At 40.5% G+C, this 17,098-nt stretch overlaps 2 protein-coding genes, 1 non-coding gene and 1 pseudogene across 3 annotated transcripts; 2 read left to right on the top strand and 2 right to left on the bottom strand.

Annotated features, from left to right (window-relative positions):
- Positions 1-4,973: 4,973 nt before the first annotated feature.
- On the top strand, positions 4,974-6,973 carry LOC106335117. The gene is made up of 4 exons (XM_013773547.1): positions 4,974-5,986; positions 6,174-6,340; positions 6,419-6,503; positions 6,588-6,973. Exons 1-4 carry the CDS (start codon positions 5,052-5,054, stop codon positions 6,763-6,765), a joined length of 1,365 nt encoding a protein of 454 aa, XP_013629001.1. The 5' UTR covers positions 4,974-5,051; the 3' UTR covers positions 6,766-6,973.
- Positions 6,974-7,697: 724 nt separating this feature from the next.
- Positions 7,698-7,771, bottom strand: TRNAI-AAU. The gene has a single exon. It is a non-coding gene; the product is annotated as a tRNA-Ile (tRNA).
- A 379-nt stretch (positions 7,772-8,150) lies between these two features.
- On the bottom strand, positions 8,151-10,097 carry LOC106335118 (rac-like GTP-binding protein ARAC1). Its single transcript, XM_013773548.1, has 7 exons — positions 9,747-10,097; positions 9,570-9,657; positions 9,408-9,517; positions 9,264-9,327; positions 8,817-8,881; positions 8,668-8,733; positions 8,151-8,568 (listed from the first exon to the last, which is right to left on the bottom strand). The coding sequence occupies exons 1-7, from the start codon at positions 9,843-9,845 to the stop codon at positions 8,467-8,469; spliced, it is 594 nt and encodes a 197-aa protein (XP_013629002.1). The 5' UTR covers positions 9,846-10,097; the 3' UTR covers positions 8,151-8,466.
- Positions 10,098-12,025: 1,928 nt separating this feature from the next.
- Positions 12,026-13,681, top strand: LOC106330456 (annotated as a pseudogene).
- Positions 13,682-17,098: the final 3,417 nt, after the last annotated feature.

Below are 17,098 nucleotides of genomic sequence, written 5' to 3'. Positions count from 1 at the left end.
TATGTGGTGATTGAATCTCTTGAAAGGCTCTTCTCCCATGTGTGAGCTTTGTCTCCCAAAGAGAATGGAAACAACCTTAGCTTGAATGCATCTTCAGAGACACCATTGATCTTTGTAGTTCCACGCAGCTTATCAAAGTTATCCAAGTTGTCTAGTGGATCCTCCAAGGCAAGACCATGATACTTGTTGCTCTAGATCATGTTTATCAAGCTTGATTTGATCTCAAAGTTGTTGTTTTCCACAGCTGGTGCTCTGATATCCAGCCTACTCCCATGTATATTGGGTTGACCATAGGTGCCAATAGCTCTAGCTTGGCGCTGATTCCCCTCAATCTCAAGCTCAACTCTGTCCAAATGAGCTTTCTTTTCTTCTCCTCTTCTCTTCTTTGCAATCTCCCTTTCAAAAGCTCTAATGTCTTCAACTCCTCAAGTTCATGTACCTGACATTCAAAAGAGCTAGGAGAGAGAATCAGTAACTAGATACAAGAAAATAAGACTTAGTCTCAAGCAAGGACCAAATCTCAATGTCAAAATCAACTTAGAATTGGCAACGGCGCCAAATTTGAAATGGACTTTTCAAGGGTCCTAATTCAAATCATGTAGTATTTAAGATGTCAATCCATTTCTAAGTATTTTGATGCAAAGAGAATGCAGGTTCAAACTTAATATAAGTGCATTCAGTTCAATGGAGTGGTTTGATTAAACTAACAAGATTCTAACACAACAAACTAGCAACTTTCAAGCAAATGGATAAGGGAAGAATCATGGGTATAAGAATTTGATTTCAGATGACTAAGATTTAATCTAAAATGGCAAGGTTTCAATCAACACATTTCCCTAGGTCTAGATAACATTCCTAAGCAAGTTCTTTGTCAAGACAAATGCTCATTTACTCTCATTGATCAAACATCAAATGTCTTTGGTTTATGTCAATCAAGCAATCATTAAGAACAAATCATTGAACTATCTAAATTCCCCTAACATCAAATGTCTTTGGTAGGGTAAGCTAAGAGTATGTTGAGTTGACTCAGACATTTCATCGAACACCTTTCGGGCAAGGAAATGCCTAGATTTCTAATCTAAAATGGTCAACTCTAGATTAACATTAAGATCACTCAATCAAGCAAGGAAACATATTAATCTACTCTAAACATTCTAGATCATCACTTAATCATCCTAATCATCCTAACCCATGAATCCAAAAAGAGTCTACTCACTAATCTTCATGATTAACCTTAAATCCATAATAGATTCAAGAGAAATCATGTTAAGAAGATGAGATAGACTCAAATTACTCAAGAAAGAAAAGATTACTAAAGATTCAAACTTTCTCCAAATTATCAATGCATTTTCAGAGAAAACAAGATATGTCCCAAAATTAGGTCTAAAATGTATTTATAGTGCTCTAAACACGAAGGGGTAAAAATTGGTAAAAACAGAGTTGCAGATTTTTCTAAGTGTCGCAACTAGTTTTTGGACACGTCGTCAGGCCGCTGGGACATAGGCCACTCCAACACTTGGATGTGGACGCCTTGACAATTCCTTAGCTGCGGCCTCTCATACCGCTGCAGCAGGCCGAGTGAGATCGCGCAAATTGACATCAAAACTTCGTGGCCGCGACATACCGCTGCAATAGGCCGCTGGGAAATAGGCCGCTCCAACACTTTAGCCGTGGAATGAGGTAATGTCGTCTAGGATTCACAGTAGCTTTGTGGCCTGGCGTTTAGGCCGCTGTGGAGGCACTAAGCCATTGGGACACTTGGTCTCCATTTCGTTTTTTCGACCAAAATCACTCCTTTTGCCTTCAATCAAGTTCTAGATGGTCTAAACTCACCAAATGGCATATCCAACACCTGATATGGACTTATGCATGGAAATGCAACCTAATGATGTCTAAATGGCACTCTAAATGATTAATATATACACTAAATGATAGTTAGAATCATGCAGATTCACAAGATATCAGATGTCAATCGATGTGTTCAAGGTTTCATCACGCGCTTTGATCAGTTAGCGTTACTAGGGAAACCAATTGACATTGAAGATCAACTTGAGTATGTTCTTGAAGGGCTACCGGAAGATTACAAGCAAGTCATTGATCAAATCGAAGGCAAAGACTCACCTCCTTCCCTCACGGAGGTTCATGAGAAGCTCTTGAATCATGAAGTTAAGCTTCAGAACAAAGGTGTGCTATCATCACCTTCCATCACCGCGAATGCAGTCACTCACCGTGGGAACTCAAGTGGTCCTAACAACAATGGTCGCAACAACAACTATCATGGGCAGAACCGCAACACAAACAATCACCGTAACCAACAGCAGACATGGCAGCAACAACAAAACTTCTCTGCCCGTGGTGATCAGTCCTCTCGTGGTTATCAAGGTCGCTGCCAAATTTGTGGTGTCCAAGGACACAGCGCTCGACGATGTCCACAGTTGCAGAGCGCCGCTTACTCCTCAGCGCCCAGTGCTCAACCGTTCTCACCAAGTCCAAACGCATGGCAACCACGCGCTAATGTGGCCATGGCACAGTCATACAATCCAAATAGCTGGATCCTCGACAGTGGCGCAACGCATCATCTCACCACTGATCTGAAAAACCTCTCTCTACACCAACCATATACTGGCGGTGAGGAAGTCACGATCGCAGACGGCTCAGGCCTCTCCATCTCGCATACTAGGTTCCACACTCTTACCCACATCCTCTCGCTCTTATACTTTAAAATATGTTTTCTATGTTCCCAATCTCCAGAAAAATCTTATCTCTGTATTTCGATTGTGCAACTCTAATAATGTCTCGGTTGAATTCTTTCCTGCCCATTTTCAGGTGAAAGATCTCAGCACGGAGGTCCGATTACTCCAAGGCAAAACTAAAGATGAGTTGTACGAGTGGCCCCTTTCATCCTCCAAAACCGTCTCCCTCTTTGCTTCACCATCACCAAAAACGTCTCATTCTTCTTGGCATTCTCGCTTAGGCCACCCGTCCACTGCTGTTTTACAAACCATTATTTCACAATTTGCTTTACCTGTTGCTTCTTCTTTACAAAAACATCCTTGTTCTCATTTCTTCATTAATAAAAATCACAAGCTTCCCTTTTACAAAAATACTATCACCTCTTCTCAATCCCTCGAGTATATCTACTCTGATGTTTGGACATCTCGAATACTTTCCATCGACCATTACAAATATTACCTTGTTTTTGTTGATCACTATACCCGCTACACTTGGCTTTATCCCCTAAAGCAAAAATCTCAGGTCAAATAAACCTTTATCCAATTCAAAGCAGTTGTTGAAAAACATTTTGCTGCCACCATCCAGAACTTGTATTCGAACAATGGGGATGAGTTCATAGGTCTACGATCATTCATGGCAACTCATGGGATTTCTCATTTCACCTCTCCTCCACACACTCCAGAACATAATGGAATAGCTGAACGCAAGCATCGGCATGTGGTCGAGACAGGGCTTCCGCTTCTCCATCAAGCTTCATTACCGGTTGAGTATTGGACTTATGCTTTCGCCACTGCAGTATATCTTATCAACCGGTTTCCCACTCCAGTCCTAGCTCAACAATCTCTGTATGCGAAGCTTTTCAAGAAGCAGTCGAACTACTTGAAGCTACGTGTATTTGGCTGCGTGTGTTATCCTTGGCTTCGGCCTTACGCAACACACAAATTGGAGAGCCGGTCCCTGTCTTGCGTCTTCCTTGGGTACTCCCTTACACAGAGTGCGTACTTGTGTTTACATCAGTCAACTGGGCGTATATATGTCTCTTAGCATGTTCAGTTTGATGAATCAAGCTTCCCTTTTGTACACAAGAAAGCAACTCCGATACCTGAACCAGACACTACACCACCTATCTTCTGTCCACCGACCACCATACCCATCAACCCAACGCCACTCATACACGCTCAACAAGTTGCCTCCCCGGGCCAGGATCCTCACCTGCCACAGTCCTCGTCTTCACCGACGAGTTCCGCTAGCTCTGCTGCAGCAGAACATGACAGTAACATGGGCTCAGGTATGAATTCACCGGTGCATACTAGTGATGCACACTCAGACACAACAGGTAATGATATCTCACCCTTAATTCCTCCTACTTCTAACCTGCAGCCGGTAAATCCCATACCTCAACTGAACCATTCTCCATCACCCGAGCCAAACCCCTCTCCATCACCAGTACCAAACGCTTCACAAGAACCATTACAACCACCAGTCCTAAACGATCATCCCATGAAAACCAGAGGCAAAAACCAAATTACCAAACCTTCAAAGAAATTCTCCCTCATTGCCATAACCAAAGACCCATATCCAATTCCCAAAACCGTGGCCCAGGCCATGTGAGATGAGAAATGGCGACGCTACTCAAACGGTCATCTTTCATCTTTGGAAACAAAGAAACAATTTGATCCACAACCAAATCTCACTATCTGCTGCATCAGTGTTCTATTTTATCGATAAGGAGATGAGAAACATTATTTCAGCTAGGAAGCATAGGAAGTAGTTCCACTCGCTCATGGCCTCCTGGCTGAAATGATCACTTAGGTGTGAATGCTTTAGTCAAATGGTGATTCATCTTGTTTTTATTTTTTTTTTGCCAAAATGGCTCAAACTTAAGATCTTGCTCTTGTAAAATCTTCGTTTCATTCTAATGATATTTACAATTTAGCAAGAAAAAAAAAATGGCGACGCGCCATGAGCGATGAATATGATGCTCTTTTAGATTTTAGATGCTCTTTTTATGTGCTAATGCAACTTCGGAGACATAAAAAATGGACCAACATGAGAAAAATTGCAGGTGAATCAACAAAATTCAAATACACAAACTAACCGTGTAACAACGCGGGAAAGATGTCGGTAAGTTTTAAACCGAACCGGTATATAATGGTACACGCGTTACTTACGCGTAGCTTCCACGTCGGCACATGTCAGACAGATACTTAGCTTGGTCACTTTCTTGTTCCAATAAATATCTTCGTCATAATCACAGAAACCAACTCTTCATCATTCCTTCGTTTATCTTCTCGGATTTCAAAACCTCCCCGGCGTTAATGGAATCTCACGGAAACTCAAGCGACAAGCAATCTCAATCTCTCTACCCGACTGTCGACATGTCGAATCCCGAAGCTCCTCTAAACCCTAGCTCCTCCTCCTCCTCTTCTACTACTAACCTCTATCCTTCCCTCGACATGGACGATCTCGCTCGTGATCTCTTCCCTGAGCAACCGGAGACGACTCCCGTCCCCGTTTCAGCTCCTCCCGCAGCGACGGAGGAGGTGATTCTGAAAATCTCCGGCGCGATTCTCCACCTCATCGACAAATCGTACAGCGTCGAGCTCGCTTGCGGCGATCTCACGATAATCCGTATAGTTCAGGACGGAAACGTCGTCACCGTTCTCGCTCGTGTCGCCGACGAGATTCAGTGGCCGTTGACCAAGGACGAGAACTCCGTCAAGGTCGATGAGTCTCGCTACTTCTTCACCCTCCGACCAACCAAAGATTTCGGACACGATCCTAGCCACGAAGACGACGAGGGAGAAGAGAACGAGATGTTGAACTACGGACTCACGATTGCTTCCAAGGGCCAAGAGCATTTGCTGGAGGAGCTCGAGAAGATCTTGGAGGACTACAGCTGTTTCACGGTGCAGCAAGTGTCGGAAGAGGCGAAGGAAACGGGGGAAGAGGTGTTGGATGTGACGGTGGCGAGGGAGACGTCTCCGGTGGAACTTACTGGGGAGAGGAAAGAGATTGTGGAGAAGCAGTGCGCTGCGTATTGGACGACTCTTGCTCCGAATGTGGAGGATTATAGCGGGAAGACGGCGAAGCTGATTGCAAGTGGTTCTGGGCATCTGATCAAAGGGATTCTCTGGTGTGGAGATGTGACTATGGATCGGCTCAAGTGGGGAAATGATTTCATGAAACGGAGGTTGAGTAAGGCTGAGAAGGAGAGGGATGTTCACCCTGACACCTTGAAAAGAATCAAGAGGTAATAGTTTACGTGTTTGCTTGAGAGGTTTGTGACTTTCTATTTTAGGAAACTATTTGGACAAAAGCATGCTCTTAGATAATGCAAAACTACTTCTTTTATCTTCTTTGAAATTAGATTTTAGAATTTCAACATGTAACTATGGGTATATATGTGTATTGACCTTGGATTGTTTTGATTATGTTAGAGTGAAGAAGATGACCAAGATGACAGAGAATGTGGCAAATGGTATTCTCTCTGGAGTCATTAAAGTTTCAGGCTTCTTCACAAGTTCAGTGGCAAACACCAAAGTAGGAAAGAAATTCTTTAGCCTTCTTCCTGGGGAAATCGTCCTTGCAACTCTTGACGGGTTCAGTAAGTATATTATAGACTTGACTCTATGTGGCTATCTTTAGATTTCATAATAACTGGAACTGTTGATTCTTGTTATAGATAAGGTATGCGACGCTTTTGAAGTAGCTGGAAGGAATGTAATGTCTACCTCGTCCACTGTTGCAACCGAACTTGTTGATCACAGGTAAGTTAAGGTGTTATATATATAGAGAGATGGTAGTGTTGAAGAGAAAATAATTTATATATATATGGTGTTTGATGAATGCAGGCATGGTGGTAAAGCGGCTGAGGCAACAAACGAAGGGCTAGAGGCAGTGGGACATGCTTTTGGGACAGCATGGGCTGCTTTCAAAATCAGAAAGGCTATTAATCCCAAGAGCGTTCTCAAACCTTCCACGCTTGCGAAATCCGCCATTAAATCTGCAGCTTCACAAAAGAAAACCTAGTGAAGGGTTCCTGATGAAGCAAAAACAGACCATTTGATGATGTTTGTGTTGTTTGTATTGTCTATTATCTTTTGATGTAGGAGTGAAACTGAATAATTGTTTGGATTAGTTGTTGGTCTGAGTGTTTTGTGTGTTTCTCTGAGAAATCATATGATGTGATGTATTGAAAAATCGATAAGAGTTTACAATATCACAATGTTAATAGACACCAAGAACACTCGACACTGCCACAAGAGAAAAGGAGGGACCTGATGATGCACCATTAAACATAAGGGAAAAGCTTTTAGCTCGTTCAAGGTTTAAGGATAGATCAAGGAACAAATCCTGAATCAAAAAGATGGGACTGTTGCCGAAATTCATATAGCAAGTTAATATAAACTCAACTTCTCTTCAACGAGTATCTACCATAATGCTAGAGAAAGTGGGAGTAAACTACAAGTCATCAATGCGCATTATCTAACTAGAGAACACAACTTGTCGGAAGAAGAAACCACCTAGTCCGCAGAGTGATTTACGAAAATCCTTACCTTATAACTTGATCCTAATGGACTGTGCCATGTACAATTACATTCCCATCTCCATCACTTCTACCTTACCTTTTTTTAACATTTAAACTCTGCCTGTGGATTAGACATTACATTTTGTCTGTGCAGATGCTAAAAAAGGATTGGATATGAGGCAACAAAGGCTGTAAGAAAAGCATATATTGGCACACAGCTGCACGTTCCAGTCATGGCTTGATAGCACACGCACGCAAGGGTCTTCTGATAAAGCCAAGTGCTTGAACGTAGGAATAGATGCCAATCTAACTAAAGCCTACTGACTGAAAGCTAACCATTTTGTCACTCACAGAATCATCAGAGCATTATTCCTAAGACAACACGGTGTTCACTCGTATATTTGCCAAACAAGAATAGGGAGCAAAATTAAAGTGGCCCATACAGGTTTCGAACCTGTGACCTTCGCGTTATTAGCACGACGCTCTAACCAACTGAGCTAATGGGCCATTTGTTGATACATCTGATCATACTTTATTTGTTTTGGATCTTCTAGTTCACCACAAGCAACATGAAGGGTAACGACCTGATCCCTTAGGATATTGAGACACTACGAGCTAGATTTGTAAAATATGACTTTCAACTACATATATAAACCTTCAAAACGGATAAATAAAAGAAGTTTTCTCTTTCAAAACGCCAGACCAGAATTGTTCTTCTTCTCTTTTCTTCCATCTATCCTTTTTTAAAGTTTGTGTCGTTTGATAGGTTTTTCTATGCAAATTTGGAAAAAACTTCGTCGGTGGTTTTTTATGCAGATCGGATAGTGTGTAGCGGTGGATGCGTTTGGGGAGTATACTAGTGTTATACAATACCACCTGCCATCAATGAGTCAACTCATGTAACAAGCATTATACAATAGTGCTGCCGATGTTGACATATCTACCAGGTTCATGGTTTAAGTGTCAATTTTTGTTACTGAAGGAAATGGGAGGAAGAGTAGAGATTAAAGACAAAGAGAGAAGTAGTGGTAGTGCAATAGTAGCTCTCAGCTATAAAGCTGGATCAGTGAAACCAGAAGTAATCGTTTCTAAGGATTAAGGGAGCTTATCACAACGAACTCTGAACCATCTTTAAGGCCAAAGTGTTTCTTCTTCTTGAGCCTTCACTAGAGAGTGGAAGAGAGATATGAGCGAAAGAGAAATTACAAAATGGAGCAGGCCTTTTGTGCTTTGCTCTTCTTTTTCTTCTGCTTTGGAGGTTGAAGTACCACTCTGATCGCTGCATCAAACACCCCCTTCACGTTCTGCATTTCATTTTAAAAATATATATATTAGTGAAAGCTATGAAGTAAAAGAGCAAACTCATACTCATCAAAAGGGAAGTTTTTTTTTTAATTTCCTGCCTCCTGTGATTTTGAACTGCACTCGATGTACGAAGGAGCTCCAATTAGCTTCAGTAGTTCCTCTCCCTTTGATTGCGCAAAGTGGGGGAATGGTTAAGCGAGTTACCTTTAAGTAAACAGAACGAATTTGAAAGAATAGTAATGTATACCTGAGCAGTGGTAATAGGTACAGCACCAGGGTGGTCAACGAAGAACTGTTTGTCATCCCTAAGATCTGCCACATTTGATGAACAGAGAAGCATAAACAGAAGATGGAAAGTCAAATGATCAAAAGGGTTTTCAGATTGAGGTGATCTTGTATAAGCCTTCATAATAATAGCTATATTTCTAGACAATGAATGAATTGCTTACAATGAATAGGGTTGTCTCTTACAACAGAGGTTTTAGGTTAACTATAAGGAGAAAGTGTGAGTTACAAGAAAACATTTGACCCATAAACTAATCCAAAATTCAATAAAACCGAAAGAAGGAACACCATAGACGAGCTTCTAAACCAACAAGTATCGCAACATTTGTATATGAAGAAATCAAAACAGAACCAATGACTGCAAGGTAAGTGGATCAAGACAAAATGCAAAGAAGGGAAAGGAACAAACCTAGTTTGGTACCAACAAGAACAATAGGGACACCAGGGGCATAGTGGGTCAGCTCAGGGATCCACTGCAAAGCCCCAGAAGATTAATTAAAATCAGACTTTCATTTACAAGAAAAAAAAATGCAAAAAGAAGGAAGGAACTCACCTTCTTGGAGACATTCTCATAACTAGCCTTACTGATGAGAGAGAAAGCCAAGATGAAAACGTCAGCACCGCGGTAACTCAAGGGTCTCAATCTGTTATAATCCTCCTGCCCTGTTCCACAAACAAAAACACCCCCCATGATTAAAAAAAAGGCCACAGCTGCCAGCGGTATCCCAGAGTCCTAAGTTGACAGTGGCTCCGTTAACAACAACGTTAGCGCTAAAGTTATCGAAAACAGTGGGCACATAATCCTGCCCCAACAAGATTGAGAGTAAATCTTCATAACAAGTTTCTTGCTTAATCAAACATAGAAGATAATAAAATAAATTGATTGATGTACCGTAGGGAAAGTGTTGCTGGTGTAAGAGATGAGGAGACATGTTTTGCCCACTGCTCCGTCCCCAACCGTCACGCACTTTATGAACCGAGATGCGCTCATAAATCGAAAAAATTCAACCACCCTCAGATCTATGAGGAAACAACACCCGTCCTTCTTCTCGATTTCAGTTGTTTCGCCTATCTCTAAAAACCCTAGAAAATGTTAACCCTAAACGAAATCGGGTATGTGAGAGGAAGCGATCAATGAAGAATGAAATGAATCGGTGTATCGAGAGAGGAAGTAGGAAGTAGGAAAGCGATTGGCCGGACATTTATGCCGTTGAAGCGTTCTTTCTTTCTTAATTTTTGGTTTCTCTAGGTTTTATTAGATGAAAATGCTATACAAATATTTCAACTATATCCAAACTTTCTTTTACTTAAATTTAATTATTATTTTTAATTACATTTTTTTAGTCGTACTCATTTATCACATCCATGGCATTTGTTGATATTTTATTTTAATAATAAATACTACTATTTGAATCCAAATAATATTAATTTTCATGAAATTAAAAATACTAAAATAGAAAAATAGAAACAAAATTCAAAAATTTGTAAAATGTAAAAATATTAAGGGTGGAGATTAGGCTGTTGAGGCTTTTAGTTGGTCTAAAGTTCTTACAACCAATATTTAGCCTATCAAATTTTAATGACTTTTGTTAATCCCAAACTCCTTAAAGCCATTTTTATTATTTTCCTCTTGTTACATAAGTGGTTTTTAAAAGCAACAATTTATGGCTTTAGGTTCTTCTCCTTTCCCCTGTTCCAAAGAGTTGTTCAAAGGTTGACCGCGGCGAATATAACCAAATCAGTGAAGCAAAGCGTTGATCCACGTTAAACCGTCTAATTCATGTGTTGACCGCCTATTTTTTTTTTATTTACATATAAAGTTGAATCACGTTAATTATTTTTTACTCATTATTGACAAATTTTGTGTAATTATTTATTACTAATAATTACAACTAGATTTTGATCCGTGCGTCCGCACGGGATATTTTTATGTATATAATAAATAATATTTATAATGTATTTGTGATTTATAGATATATTATAAATGTTTGTATATTTGTCGGTTGTTCGTATTGTTGGTTAGATGTTAAACTGACTAAAATGATATATACATAAATTTGATCATTTTTACTATGCTAATAATTTTTATATTATATTTTTTTTTATAAATTTTGCCATTTAATATATTTGTTTATACTAATACATTTATTTTTCTATACCAAATATTTAATGGTTAATATTTTTTTACCGTTTTCAACTTTCAACTTTATATGTCTCTAAGATCATTTTATATGCTAAACAAATGAGAAATATACAACACTTAAAAAACATAAATAAATAGTTTTAGAATTAAGGTAATATTAATGTGGAGAATATTTGTTTTTGCTTATGTAGTATATTTAATATTTTAGAAATTACTTACCTTTTTTGTATTTTATAATTCAAATAAAATTGTGTGAATTATATTGATATGAGAATTATTAACATATTTTGTTTAAAATGTTTATATTTATATTATAACATGATTTTCAAAGAACTTGGTGTATTATGTTTTTAAAAAATTAGAAAGTGAAATAATTTATAGCTAATATTTTTTTAAAAAATTAAATCAATCTGAAATATTTAATATAAAATAGTCTTTAATTTCATACAATTATAGATCTTTGACTAATTATAAACTAATGGCCCAAAACACATCTTAACTAAATTTGCGTTAAAACAGTTAGATTAATGTTTTTAAAAATTGATATTAGGTAATTGCGTGCTTTTGGTTGACAAAAATGGTTTTATCCAAATTTAGTAGATTATTTGAATATACCATTCATTAATCGCCTATGATTTTGACATTGATTAATATGTAATATTTCTATTTTTATATCATTTTAGCATTTAATTTTACTTTGTTTTACATTTTTTATAACTAAATGAATATTATAGTCTAGATTTTTGGAAATATTTACTTTTCTAAACAAATTATTAACTAACCAAAATACTTGCTCAACTCAATTGATGACAAACACACAAAATTTGATATGTTAAAACAAAATAACATTTTTGTAAATTTAATGTTAGTATATTTTCATAAATCTAATATTTTGTCACCTTGAGTTTAAGCGGAAATCATAGTATAACATGCAAACATAGTAAAACAGTAGTGTCAAATTATTGCAATGGTATTTTCTTATAAACAACTTCATATCTCTACGAAATAGGAACAAAAACTCCTAAAATATGACGGCTAGGGCTCTGGGTGGTGATTTTAGGGTTTTGGGTGAGGAAGTGCAGGATGAGAATATGGAGGAGATCGGGGAGCATGGGAGACCGCCCGGAGATCCACCGGATGCTCCAGACTCTTGGGTGAAGAAGATATTAGGGTGCAATGAAGGAGGGATGCATGTACCGGAGGAGATTGTGGACGAGTCTTTTGTAGAATCAAATCTGAAACTAGAGTTCCCGAATGGTGAGGATGGAGAACCGGTGATAACGATTGGAGAGGAGGTTCTGATTGCTATGAATGGTTTATAGAAGAGATGTATGATTGTTAAGGTCTTGGGGAGGAGTATCCCATTATTGAGCTTAACGAGAAGGCTGAAGGAGCTATGGAAACCTGCGGGATCAATGTTTGTGATGGATCTCCCGAAGAATTTTTTCATGGTTCATTTTGGAGTAGAGGAGTATATGAATGCGCTATCAGGTGGCCCATGGAGGGCTTTTGGGAGTTACCTTATGGTGCAAGCATGGACGCCTGAGTTTGATCCGCTGAGGGATGAGATAGTTACGACACCGGTTTGGGTTCGTTTAGCACATATCCCAGTTAATTTTTATCATAAAACGATACTGATGGGGATTGCCAAGGGGTTAGAAAAACCGATTAAGGTTGACTGCACCACGCTAAAAGTCGAAAGAGCTAGATTTGCGAGAATTTGTGTGGAGGTTAACCTTAATAAGCCATTGAAAGGGACAGTGATGATTAATGGTGAGAGGTACTGCGTATCATATGAAGGAATCTCGACGATCTGCTCGTCATGTAGTATGTATGGACATCTAGCCTATTCATGCCCACGTAAGGTACTGGAGGAAACTCCTATAAATGTGGTTCTTCCAGTGGACATGACACAAAAGAATACGGAGGTTGCAGGTATGAATACAGATTTTATCCCAGTGAGACAGGCGAGGAAAGGGCTAGATTTTATCCCAGTGAGACATGCGAGGAAAGGGCTAACTCAGAATGGGCAGAGAGGAGTTACACTGCGGAGTAATGAAAGTAGGGAGATGGTAGGAAATAAGACGTTGATCGGTAGTAAAAGTCGGGGGGCTCGTCAAGAGAGTATGTCGGAGGAGATAAGGGTTTCGAATAGGTTTGGAGGGTTGAATGTGGAGGAGGATATGGAGGAACAAGTGGAGGAGAGTGGGAATAGAGAAGAGAATAAAGAAAATGAGAATACTACTAATATAGTTTCTGGAGGAGCGAGCAAAGAGATTGCGAAGGAATTCTCGTTTGGAAAGAATGGGAACAGAGGGAACCAACAACCAGCTCGATTGGGTCCAAAAGATAAGAAAATTAGCAACATGAGAGGCCCAAATCCTTCTAAGACCAAACTGAGAAATGTTGTGCCTATGCGTGGTTTGGTGTTTGGCCCAATAAGTGGGGATAGTGGCCTGTCGGCGAGAGGGAAGAGACTACGAGTAGAGAAGGAAAATGTCGGCCGAGCAGGTGGTATTTTCGCAGGAGATGGGGAGCTAGACAGAAATGAGAAAAATTTTGGGCATGTGTACGATAAAAGCAACGCTCAGGAGCAACTTGCAAAGATGGAGAATCTGGAGTTGGATGAGGCAGAAGCTAGTGCGAGCCAAGGACGAGAAGTCCTGGAGAGTGTGGTGGCATAACCTTTTGCCTCGGTGATTCTAACTATTGATTATAAAGATCTGATGAAGTGCATTCTGTGGAATTGCTGGGGGGGCAAATAAACCCCAGTTTCGAAGATCGATTAGAATTTGGTGAAGAAGTTCAAGACAGATATCCTTGCTATTTTTGAAACTCATGCTGGTGGAGAAGCGGCAGGCCGGATTTGTCGTGGTCTAGGATTTGAGAACTCGTTTCGGGTGGATGCGTGTGGCCAGTGTGGAGGTTTATGGCTGTTGTGGAGGGAGGAGATTGGAGAGCTTGAGGTGGTCAAGTCGTCGGATCAGTTTATACATGCTCGAATCGGGAATGGAGCAGAGGTGATTAATCTGATTGTTGTGTATGCGGCTCCTTCACTGAGCCGTAGAAGTGGCTTATGGGCTGCCTTAGAAGAAGTTTTGCGTAATGCGGAGGCTCCGGTGTTCGTTGGGGGAGACTTTAATACAATAATGAGGATAGATGAAAAGAGTGGTGGGAATGGGAGATTGTCTGAGGATTCTCTAAAGTTTGGTGATTGGATAAATGATATGTCACTGATTGATATGGGATTTCATGGCAATCAATTCACATGGAAAAGGAAAACTGAAAGCACATTTGTAGCGAAGATGCTGGATAGAATATTATGCTATGCCCAGTCTAGACTCAGGTGGCAGGAGGCAAGTGTGAGACATTTACCTTTCTTAGCATCAGACCACGCTCCTTTGTATCTACAGCTCACACCGGAGGTTAAGGGTAATGCATGTCGACGTCCATTTCGTTTTGAGGCGGCATGGCTACAAGACAACGAGTTTCAAGACTTGCTAACAGCTTCATGGGATCGTGATATTGATACAAGAGAGGCTTTGCAGAGGTTGGAAGTGACACTCCGAAAGTGGAACAGAGAAGTTTTCAGAAATGTCCAAAGAAGGAAAGAGGACTTGTTGATGGAGATTACAGAGATACAGGACAAAATTGAGCAAGACCTCTCTGATGAGATCTTGGTAAAGGAGGGAGAGCTATTAAAAGAACTTGAGATCTTCCTCGACCAAGAAGAAGTGCTCTGGCTCCAAAAGTCGCGGGAGAAGTGGTGTGTGCATGGAGATAGAAATACCAAGTTCTTTCATTTGTCGACAATCATTAGGAGAAAGCGAAATCAAGTGGAGATGCTAAAGAAAGATGAAACTCAGTGGGTATCAGATGCAATGGTGCATCTGTGATCAGGTTTGTCCTTCTTTTCTTTGAGACGGGGAAGTTGCCGGAGAATACTAATGATGCACTCGTGGTGCTAATTCCCGAAAGTGACGAAACTGAGTATATTACTCAGTTTCGACCGATAAGTCTCTGCAATGTGTTGTTTAAAACTATCACGAAGGCCATGGTAGGGAGACTGAAGAGTATTATGCCTAAACTGATTGGTCCTGCTCAGTCTAGTTTCATCCCGTGTAGATTGAGTGCAGATAACATTGTTGTGGTTCAGGAAGCTGTTCATTCGATGAAAAAGAAGCAAGGCCGCAAGGGTTGGATGCTGCTGAAACTAGATTTGGAGAAAGCATATGATAGGCTGCGTTGGGATTTTCTAGAAGATACACTAAGGGCTGTTGGTTTGTCTGAGAATTGGGTCAAGAGGATTATGGAATGTGTGTATGGTCCATCAATGTGTATTTTGTGGAATGAGGAAAAATCTGAGCCGTTTAAGCCATCAAGAGGACTGCGAGAAGGTGATCCACTCTTCCCGTACCTGTTTGTCTTATGCGTGGAGAGATTATGTCAACTGATTGAGAAAGCAGTGGAGGATAAAAGACGGAAACCGATAAGATTGTCGAGAGGTGGTCCACAACTATCTCACATTTGCTTCGCAGATGATCTAATCCTATTTGCAGAGGCATCGGTGACGCAGATTCGAGTGATCAGGAAAGTGTTGGATAAGTTTTGTAAAGCCTCTGGTCAGAAAGTGAGCCTCCAGAAATCGAAGATTTTCTTTTCTAATAATGTCTCTAGAGGAAGAGAAAAGAGAATAAGCAGAGAAAGTGGTATTGCATCAACAAAGGAGCTGAGAAAATACTTGGGGATGCCAATACTACAGAAAATAATTAATAAAGATACTTTTGGGGAGGTACTGGAGAAAGTAGCTTCACGGCTAGCAGGATGGAAGAAACAAACATTAAGCCTTGCAGGAAAGGTAACATTGACAAAGTCAGTTCTGTCATCAATCCCGGTGCATACGATGAGTACGATTAGCATGCCAGTGGGTATATTGGAGACGCTTGATAGCCTAGCGAGGAGCTTTGTGTGGGGAAGTGGACAACACTTAGTCTCTTGGGATAAAATATGCAAACCGAAGGCGGCCGGAGGTTTGGGGATCAGGGTGTCGAGAGATATGAACAAAGTCTTGTTAGCTAAAGTGAGATGGCGTCTGTTACACGATACTGAGAGCTTATGGGCCAAAGTTTTACGAAGTAAGTACGGTGTGGTGGACATACATGACACAGATTGGATGGAAGGGAGTAGCTGTAGCTCTTCAACATGGAAAAGTGTGGTAATGGGGATAAGAGAAATGGTTCTTGTGGGCCATAGCTGGGTCACTGGTAATGGGAGAAATATCAGGTTCTGGACAGATAGTTGGATAGCAGGCCAACCACTCATGACTGAAGTGATTGCTGGGCTTCCAGAAGGATATGAAGATATAACAATTAGAGATATGTGGGTGGAAGGTGGAGGTTGGGATTTTGATAGAATTACCCCGTTGTTAACAGCTGAGAGAAGACTAGAGCTTATGGCAGTAGTAGTGGATACTGTTACTGGAGCAAAGGACCGTTTGGCATGGGGGCAGTCTCCGAATGGGCAGTTTACGGTGAAGTCTGCATACGCCTTGCTTACAAGAGATGAGAATCCAAGACCGCAGATGGGGAGTTTCTTTCGATCTATGTGGCGCGTTGTAGCACCTGAGAGAGTTCGAATGTTCCTCTGGCTAGTGGCAAACCAAGCAATCATGACGAATGCAGAGAGACATAGAAGGCACCTGAGTGGGACTGACTTATGCCAGGTCTGCAGAGGAGTAATTGAGACTATAATACATGTGTTACGTGATTGTCCTACGATAAAAGGTATATGGGTGAGATTTGTTCCGAGAACGAGAAGGGATGCTTTCTTCAGAATGCAGTTACTGGAATGGTTATATAAGAACCTATGTGACAACAATGCAGGTGGTGGTATTCTGTGGGCTACTATATTCGCTTTGACTCTGTGGTGGGGATGGAAGTGGAGATGTGGAAATGTATTTGGTGATACCCGACTGTGGAGAGATAGAGTCAAGTTCTTACGTGACTTGGCTAAGGGAGTTATAGCAGCGAATAGAGCAGAGAATGCTCACATAACGGAGAGACATATGGTTGAGATAATGGTGGGATGGAAGCCACCTTGTG

The sequence above is a fragment of the Brassica oleracea genome, chromosome C3 (genome assembly GCF_000695525.1).
Source record: "Brassica oleracea var. oleracea cultivar TO1000 chromosome C3, BOL, whole genome shotgun sequence".
NCBI classification, from domain to species: domain Eukaryota; kingdom Viridiplantae; phylum Streptophyta; class Magnoliopsida; order Brassicales; family Brassicaceae; genus Brassica; species Brassica oleracea.
This window is presented reverse-complemented; position numbering and strand designations above follow the sequence as displayed.